Source organism: Monoraphidium neglectum (assembly GCF_000611645.1).
Source record: "Monoraphidium neglectum strain SAG 48.87 unplaced genomic scaffold scaffold00301, whole genome shotgun sequence".
Taxonomy (NCBI): Eukaryota; Viridiplantae; Chlorophyta; class Chlorophyceae; order Sphaeropleales; family Selenastraceae; genus Monoraphidium; species Monoraphidium neglectum.
This window is the reverse complement of record NW_014013327.1, coordinates 21,453-29,804: the sequence shown is the minus strand read 5'-3', so window position 1 is coordinate 29,804 and position 8,352 is coordinate 21,453. Positions and strand designations below refer to the sequence as shown.

The following is an 8,352-nucleotide window of genomic DNA, read 5'->3' as shown; positions in this document are numbered from 1 at the left end:
GGTGCTTTTGCTCTTCAGAAGGTGCGGTTGACGCAGATGAAGAGCTGCAGTATGATTCCAGCGGCCTGCTGGATGCACCACCTTGCATTGCGGACGCGGCCCCGCCAACCTGCACGTGCTCCCATGCATCATGCTGCTGTTGCTGCTGCTGCTGCTGCTGCTGCTGCTGCTGCCGCTGCCCGGGATCAGCAGAGGTGCTCGCACTACCGCCACCAGCCGGGATGCTGCACATGCTGGCTGCCTCATCCAGCTCTCCACCGTTGTCAGTAGCGGGTGTGCAGGCGTCCCCGCACCTGCCAGCCTCAACAACCCTGGTGCTGCAGGTTGAGGTGACCCGACCGCATGCCACTGGACCTCTCGCATCTGGTTCACTCAAACCACCTGCGCAGCCTCCTGCGCATAAGTATCCATCCAGCTGCAGTTCGGCGTCAGTGAGGCGCTGGTGTAGGCGCGCCAGGCGCGTCAACACATCAACGCGTGCCGCACCGTCCCCCAAAGGCCTGACTGGCTGTGTGGCACCCATCGCCTCTTCAGGAGCCCAGCTCATGCTGCCGCCGCCCAGGCCACCACTTGCTGAGACCTGCAGTTGGCGCAGCTTGCTGGCGGTGCAGTTGAGCTGGCGCACAACGGCGCTGAGCGGGTCCCTGGAGGCCAGCCCCCGGCATGGCGCGCCACCCCGTGCACCACGGCAGGCCCCGTCGCTGCTGGGGTGTGCTCTGGCCGCGGCGGGGGAAGGAGGCTGTGGGAGCCCTGGCTGCCGCGCCTCGTGTGCGTCTGCTGCCATGCCTGCCCCTGCAAAAGCATGTTGCGTGGCTGCTGGCGATGCGATTGGCTGCCTGCTGCTGCTGGTGCTGCTGCTGGTGCTGCTGCTGCTGAGTGCATCCTGGCACGCATGTGTTATGGTGGGTGCAGTTGCAGCATCTGCGCCGCATGCAGGTCTGCTGCTGCTGGCCCTGCTCATGCTGCGTCCACGAGACCCAATGGTGGAGGCTGCCTCGTCGCACGGCACCGGCTGCGCCTCTTGGAAGCTGCCAAGGGCCCCGTTGCTCTCTGCCTGCGCCAGGCCCCGCCTATTTTGGATTGCGTCATCCAAGGCGGCTGACAACGCTGCGCCTGCGCGCGACGCAGTGGCGTCCAGGAGCGCCAGGGATGCTGCCAGCGAATCAAAAGCGCTCCCACATCCTGGAACACATGCTGAGGCCCCGGCAAGCGGCACAGCACTGCGGTCCAAGCGTGTATACGCCTGAAGTTCGCTACGCTCGGCATCCTCGGTAGCCGGCGATGTGGTGGCAGCCAGACTGCTGCTGCTGCTGCTGCTGCTGTTGCTGCCAGTGTTCGGCTGACCACAACCATTTCCGCTGCCACCATTACTTCTGCTGCCACTGCGCCCCAGCCCAGTCGCTCCCGCCGCATCCCCGTCTTGCACCACGGCCCCTGCTGCGGGAGCCATGGCGCTGGGCGGTCGCACGAGGGACGGCAGCCGCGGCATCCCGGGTGTTGATGCAGCGCCTGCTGCACCCCGCGCACGGCCGTTTGGCGCTGCAGGCGCGGTGGCGGGCTTTCTAAGGTGAATGCCAAGGGATTGCAGCTGCTGGGCATGTGGCGGAGCGGATTTTGCTGCGCCTCGTGGCACTGGTGGAAGGCGGCCAAGCGGCCGCGTTGCAACCATGCCGCTGGCCCCGCCAGTGTTGGCGCCGCTCACTCCAGTCTGACAGGTTGATGTCGTCGGGGGCTGCAGCCGCCCTGCAACGGTTGTCTTGCCGCATGCTGCCGAACGGAAGTTGCTAGCGCGTATGTCGCCTCTCACGCCAGCACACGTGCCGATGCCTGTCGCTGCCCTTGATAGCCTCAGCCTGCCTGTCCCAATTGCTGGTGGCAGCCGCTGGTCACTGGAATTATTTTCAAGCCCAGCAACGGCATCTGTCAAAGGTGCATGCTGCTCCTGCTCCTGCTCCTGCTCCTGCTTCTGCTGCTGCTTCGTCAGGGTTGCCTTCGTACTGCCTGTTCTGGGCGGGTCAGCACTGAACCTGGCAGCACCCCTGCACGCGCCCGACCGTTGCACAGGCGTTGCCGCAGCCCGCACCGCCTTGAAGGGCGCATCCACCACCACCGCCACCCTGGTGGGCTGCTCCTCCAACAACAGCTCACCGATGCGCTGAGCTGGCAAGAGGCTGCCCCGCGCTGTCCTTGCAGGAACGTGGGTTGAGCTGCAGCTGCTGTGCAGGTCCCCGCCACCAGCGGCATCAGCACTGGTACGAGCAGCCTGAGCAGTACATTGGTGATGATTTGTTTGCACACGCGTGTGCGGACCCACTAGCCTAGCATGCCCAAGACGGCAGGGCGCAAACGCAGGAACGCAGGGCCGCAAGCAGACTAGGGGCTCGGTGTGTTTGATGGTGTACCTCATGCGGCCCCGCGTTGTGGGCGCCAGCCTGATGTCAGGCGGCACCGCAGCGCAAGGCCGCTCAGCTATCCATTCTAGAGGCTCGTCACAGCCCAGGGTGGTCGCTTTCAGCGCTGTGCGTGCATGCAGGAGCCAATTGACTGTGTGCACTGCGCCAGCAGGCCCATACTCGCCTGCCGCCCTCGATCCATCCGACTTCACCATATCCCGTACTGTTGATGGCTGGCACAGGGCTTCTATCAATATCCGCTGACTTCAGGCAATATTGGGTTCATCAGAGTAGGCGTCGAGGCTCTTAGATTGCGGTTTATGATATTGTATGCGAATCGTTCAATCATTTGACTGATGTATGATATGCCTTTGATCATGTGGCGAGCACCCACAGATCGCGAGTCACTCAGAATTGTGAGTAATCATTGATCCTTACACAGACGAAGTACACAGGGTGACCTGATTTCGCCAGAGTTGCCCCTTCTTGTTGTGCTGCCATCGCTTCGAGCGCTGTGCGTAGCGCTGGTGTTGCCAGCATTGAAGTCTCCCCAAAGTGCTGCCTGGTGCTGTTCCAACCTTGCACGTCTCTGTGACACAGACAGCCTACATGGATATGTCGCGGCAGGCGCTGTGCTGTGACAGTTGGACAGCTCCCTGCGTCGGCCGCGCGATGCGTGCGCCTCGAGCACGAGCAGGCGCCGCCACGGGCAATCAACACATCAGCGCAACGCAGTGCACGCCCACAGCCATTTAGGCTGCTGGTGGGCGCGGAGCCGGATCAGCAGGCTGCATGGCTTGGCTGCACAGCAACAATTCGTGGCGTCCCACCAGGCCGTCTGCAGGGACAGTCCTCATGATGGGGGTGGCCGCACTTGTCAAGGTTGGTCCAGGGCGCATGCGGCCGGCACGCACACCGGCAAGCCATGCCTGCCTTCTGTGGTGTCGCGTGCTGCACTAGCTGAGCGTGTAGTTGGGGCCAGCACATTCCTTTATGTACACTGGGTGACTGCTGCGATATTGTATCATGCTATTCAAGGTATGGGTACCTGCAGCCGGCTGAACTATGTCCTGAAATTGCTGTCGTGCCCACATGACACCCTGCCAGGCCTCGGCGCCGCCCCGAGGCCCTCTTGTGACACACACTGAGCGTTTAAATTCTGGAAATGTACCAAAACGAAAGGACAGACCACCTGCAGTGTGCCGAAGGAAGTTGGACCCGACGACCCCAGCTCCGACTGCAGAGACGGGAGCAGGCCCACAACTCTCGGCCAGCTCGTCATTTGCCAATTGATAATCATCATGAGAAGCTTGTGGTAGGGACGACATCTAAGCCTTTGCCCGCGAAGCATGCACCCGTTTCCGAGCGGGTTGAGCGCCCCACAGGCCCCAAGCAAGCTTGTTCGCATGCTTTACGGCCATTATACGAGAAACATAACCACCAATGACCCGCAAGAAGGCCCTGCTGCGCGGCGGCAGCCCACCTACCGTCCCGCGCAGCGAGCTGCACCGCTGCTGACGCGTTGCGCGCTCCTGCACCCTCCTCCCTCGGCCCGCTGTTCAGCAGTTCACAAGAGCAGCTACCCCTGAGCGCCCAGTGCGACCACGTTGTGTTGAACAAAGCTGACCTACTCACCGGGCAACAAGATGGTGACGGATGCGCGCGCAGCTGCGCACATGCAGTGCCGCCGAAATGCGGACAAGGTGTGTGCGGCGCCCCCGCAGCACCGCAGCGTCCCGTGCGCACGCGGGCATGGAGGAATGTGCACTGATCTTGCCCTCGGTTTGCATTTCTGGTCACTGCAGTGTATAGCACGGCCATCTCAGAGGGCTGCTCAGTGCACAGTCCAGCCGCCTCACGGCCACGCGCGCACTTTCCCTCCTGTGCCATGCAGGGCGGGTGGGCCCCGGCCGGGCATCGTAATACCATCAAGGTTGGTGCATGTGCAGCGTGCGGCGATGGTGTTCATTTGCTTTGCAGAGAAGGGCTCATGGCAGGAGTGTGTGTGTGTGTGTGTGTGTGTGTGTGTGTCTGTGCGTGCGTGCGTGCGTGCGTGAGTGCGTGCGCACACGCGCATGCATGCAGATCTAACGCACAAATTTATCACGTTTCAAACGCGCCAGCCTTCCTCTGGTGCTGTTTGCTGCAACGGCAGTCGTATGACCGCCTGTTGCCGATCCCCCTCTCCCTGCCCCCATCCCCCACTCCGCCAGGACCTGAGGCCCTGCAGCAGTGCCGAGGTCACCGCCGACCAAGTGGCCAAGAGCCTGCTGGCCAACAGCTTCGCCAGCCTGCACGGTCTGAAGGAGGGCGCAGAGAAGGAGGTGAGGCGGGCCGGGGCTGCGGGCGGCAGAGGGCGCAGGTTGTAATCCTCTGCATGCGTCACAGCTGCAATCCTCCTTGAATCACAGAAGGCGGCAATCTGATCTTCGCACTTGCTCACTCTGAATTGATAAACTCATGTATCAGTGTTCCTCCTAGTTGCCTTTCATGCGTAAACCAGCATTGTCTCATCTGGGGCCTCTATCTGCTGCTGCGACGCAACCACAGGTGCTCCCCACCCCTCAGCGCGCCACCCGCCAGGCCCCCAAGGGAGGGCCGCCACAGACTCCCAAGGCCAGCAAGAGCACTGAGGCCAAGGCCAAGGCTCCCAAGGCTAAGGTGTGGACGGGTTCAAAAAGCAAGCGTGTAGCTGCATCACCGTGACAAGTCCACGCCAGACCTGAGTATGACTTGAGTAAGACGCGAGAGCCGCTCCACCAACATACCGCCACATGTGCCAGCTCAGCCTGTCGTGTACTGGCCACTTAGAGTTGATGAGATTATGGATGGGCTATGTTAGAGTACTGGGCATACACACCCATCAAGCCGTCCTCATTCTGCCCTGCCTTATGCTTCACCTGCTTGGCAGGGCAAGAACACCCCCACCACACCCGCCAGCAGTACTACGTCAAAACCCGACGCTGCGCCCTCCAAGGAGGCGGCGCCGGCGGGCAAGGGATTGAGCAAGGCGCGGCTCAAGGGCGCGGCAAGCTCCCCGTTGCCGCCCACAAACAAGGTGTGCTTCATAAGCCGCGCCAGGCGCGGGGCCAACACAACAGCCCCCAAGGAATGAGCCGATGCATCTGCTACCCTTGAACCTGCGCCAGACATTTCATCATCCCCGCTCATTATGCCAACTTCTCTTTGAATATCGCCGTGCAGGCGTCCAGCGGCGGTATCAAGGTCCTCATCAGGGCCACATCCGCGCCTGTCAACCCCAAGCCTGCACCCAGCAGCAGCGACTGCAGCCATGCAAATGCCGACCCCCTGCGCCGGCTGTCAGTAGCGTCGTGGGGCAGCGCCTCCTACGCTGATGTGCTGATGACCAGGGGGCCCTCGGCGGTCATAGCCGCGGTGCCAGAGGAGCTGGTTGGGGCCGAGGGCGGCGGCTGCCTGGGCGCGAACGCGGGGGAGGGCGGCGGCACGGGCGAGCATGCAACGGGCGGGGCCACGGCACATGCGGAGACTGAGGGTGCTGTCGGGGACGGCAAGGTGAGCCTGGGCAGGCCTGGTGGGCCACGAGTGCTGGTGAGACGGACGCCAACCTACCGCCGTGCTCTGAGCGGCTCGTTTTGGTGCGCCGCGTCCCAACACAATGGACAGCAGACAGTATCGTTTGACCTTGTGCAAGAGCTTGTTACACTTGCTGTCCCTTTCACAGATTGATAGTGAGGTGGGCAAGACAATTCCACACGCTTGTCATTGATGACTGCCCCTTGCTGCAATCCACGTGCCCGCAAACTCACATCGAACACAGCAGGTGTTGGCCGGCAGCAAGGCCGAGGACAACGTGAAGTCCAAGGACAACGGCAACAAGGCCGCGCCGCATGCTGGCAGTGGCACCGGGGGCAACGCGCATATCAGCGAGAAGGCTCAGAAGGGCAAGAGTGGCAAGAAGAAGAGCACCTCCAAGGTAGCGTTGGCTGTGGGTGGGTTTGAACCGGGTCTGATTGATCTGCCTCTTCCTGTCGTGCAGGACGATGCAGCCTTCCTCATCATGTTGCTTGGCCTGGTCTGGAACGCGTATGCGTGGGACGCAACTCACGCCCCAATCTGGCAACCACAGGTTCCCTCCAGCGCCGCCAAGGGCAGCGGCGCCGCCGCAACCGGGGTCAAGGCGCCCGCTGCCAACGGTGTACCCGGCACCAAGGAGGTGGGTCTGCAATGCCCGGTTGTTGCATTGATTGCCCTCGTAGTGAATGCGGGTGAAGATCCCAATAACTCTGCACACACCAGAAGAAGGCTGCGTGGAAGCGCTGAACTGCATGGGTCTCTGGACGGGATGCCAACATGACTCCCACACCATCCCCAGGCATCAAGCAGCGTCCAGGACCAGCCCGCTGCATTTGGCAAGGTCGCCAGCGCCGCGGGGGCCTGCCGGGTGGTGGGAGGCAGGAGGACGGCAACCCACAAGGCGGCCTGCACCAAGGTGCGAGGGGCGAGAGGGGCAGCAGACGACGGGTTGCGTGCGCTGAAAGGTAGCAAATGGTGGGTGTGTCTGAGTCTCGGGGAGCACTGCATCCCTTATATCTTCCGGTCCGAATGGCTAGACTGGTCTTGCAGGCCATTGTAGGGTGCATTTTCCTGCCAAGCGCCACCGAAGACGATGTTGTGACCATGCTGTGTGCACCTTGCCCTCTTTTTTGCAACGCCATCCCCTCTTCTTGTGCGCACGCTGCATTGACCGGCCTGCTCAATCCTGCAACAACTTTGCGCAATCCCCCAGGACGCCGCCGCAAAGAAGTCAAAGTCTGCCGTAACCAAGGCCCTCGCCACCAGCAACAAGCATGCCCCTGCCGCCCCCAACGGCACACTGGTTGCCTCCGAGGTGGTGGTGAGCGCGGAGTACAAGCCCGCGGCTGCGTTGGAGGGCGGCGCGGGCAGCCAGGGCGGCAAGGGTGAGGGCGCGGCCGTGGTGGCGGCACAGGACCGGGAGGGGGAGGAGGGCCGCGAGAGCGTGGGCGTGCCAGCGAGGGACGTGGGAGTGGCCGGCGCGGTCGGCACGGCGATCAGCTGCGACGGGCACGCAGACGCCGCAGCACTGGCTGAATGCCAGGGGTGCGGCGAGGGTTGCGACGGAGAGAAGGGTTTCGCGGTGCCGGCGCCAGAGCGCTATGAGACCAGGGCAGGGAGCAACGCGGACGAGGGGGTGCCAGAGTCAGGGATTGAGACGGGGTTGGTCAGTGCGGGGGCCGCAGCGAGTGGCAGCGGTGGTGCCGCGAGCGCTGCTGTGCGTGCAGAGCGCGGCCAGTGCGGCGCGGCGCAGGCTGGGAGGGGTGTGGTGGGGGAGCAGGGGGCCCAGGCGGAGGGTGGCGGCGCGGCGCAGCATGCGGCGCTGACGGCATGTGCTGCAGCAGAGGCGATGGACTGGTTTGACGCCTGGCTCCCGGTGAGGAGCCTTGCGCCGAGGCCAGATTGGAGGGTTAACGTAGACAATGGGTGCGCCGTTTGAGTTGGTGATAGCGTAATGAAGCAGGTAGCGGCGTGCACGTGCGACTGGCTTGCGCTGCGTTGATTCTCCATCCAACCACCATGGATGGTACCTGTTAGTGACCTGCTCCCCCACCCCTTGCCCGCCCATTCATTGCTGCAGCTTCCCCCAGGCCGGCCGGCCCTCACCGTCAACCAGGCCACCCGGCAGGCCGAGGCGTTCAAGGCGCAGCGGGATGAGTCGCGGCGGCTGTTCGCGCTGGAGCGGGGCAAGCACGCGGCGTGCAAGGAGGCAGCGGAGCAGCAGCGGCGGGAGGACGCCGCTGCAATAGAGGAGCTGCGGCGCAGCGTCGAGGCCGCCAGGGCGGAGGCGGAGCGCGAGAAGGCGCGCTGCAACACGCTGCCCTCGGCGCGCCGCGCAGCGGCTGCGCGTGAGCGTGCCGCCCGCCTGGCGGCGGATGCGGCCGCGTCGAGGGCGGTGCTGGCT

At 63.5% G+C, this 8,352-nt stretch overlaps 2 protein-coding genes across 2 annotated transcripts in view; one reads left to right on the top strand and one right to left on the bottom strand.

The window, feature by feature from the left end:
- Positions 1-486: 486 nt before the first annotated feature.
- Positions 487-1,489, bottom strand: MNEG_2620 (hypothetical protein; the record flags this gene model as incomplete). Its single annotated transcript, XM_014048909.1, has 1 exon — positions 487-1,489. A coding segment is annotated over one exon (1,003 nt), but the record flags the coding sequence as incomplete, so codon positions are not given.
- Positions 1,490-4,039: 2,550 nt separating this feature from the next.
- MNEG_2619 (hypothetical protein) overlaps positions 4,040-8,352 on the top strand; it is a gene marked incomplete at both ends in the record, with an annotated part of 8,055 nt that continues 3,742 nt past the window's right edge. The window contains 10 exons of the mRNA XM_014048908.1: positions 4,040-4,096; positions 4,607-4,717; positions 4,944-5,054; positions 5,305-5,451; positions 5,598-5,927; positions 6,196-6,348; positions 6,502-6,588; positions 6,748-6,864; positions 7,162-7,824; positions 8,029-8,296. Of these exons, the coding sequence (XP_013904362.1) occupies positions 4,040-4,096; positions 4,607-4,717; positions 4,944-5,054; positions 5,305-5,451; positions 5,598-5,927; positions 6,196-6,348; positions 6,502-6,588; positions 6,748-6,864; positions 7,162-7,824; positions 8,029-8,296 (2,044 nt within the window). The remainder of the gene's footprint in view (positions 4,097-4,606; positions 4,718-4,943; positions 5,055-5,304; positions 5,452-5,597; positions 5,928-6,195; positions 6,349-6,501; positions 6,589-6,747; positions 6,865-7,161; positions 7,825-8,028; positions 8,297-8,352) is intronic.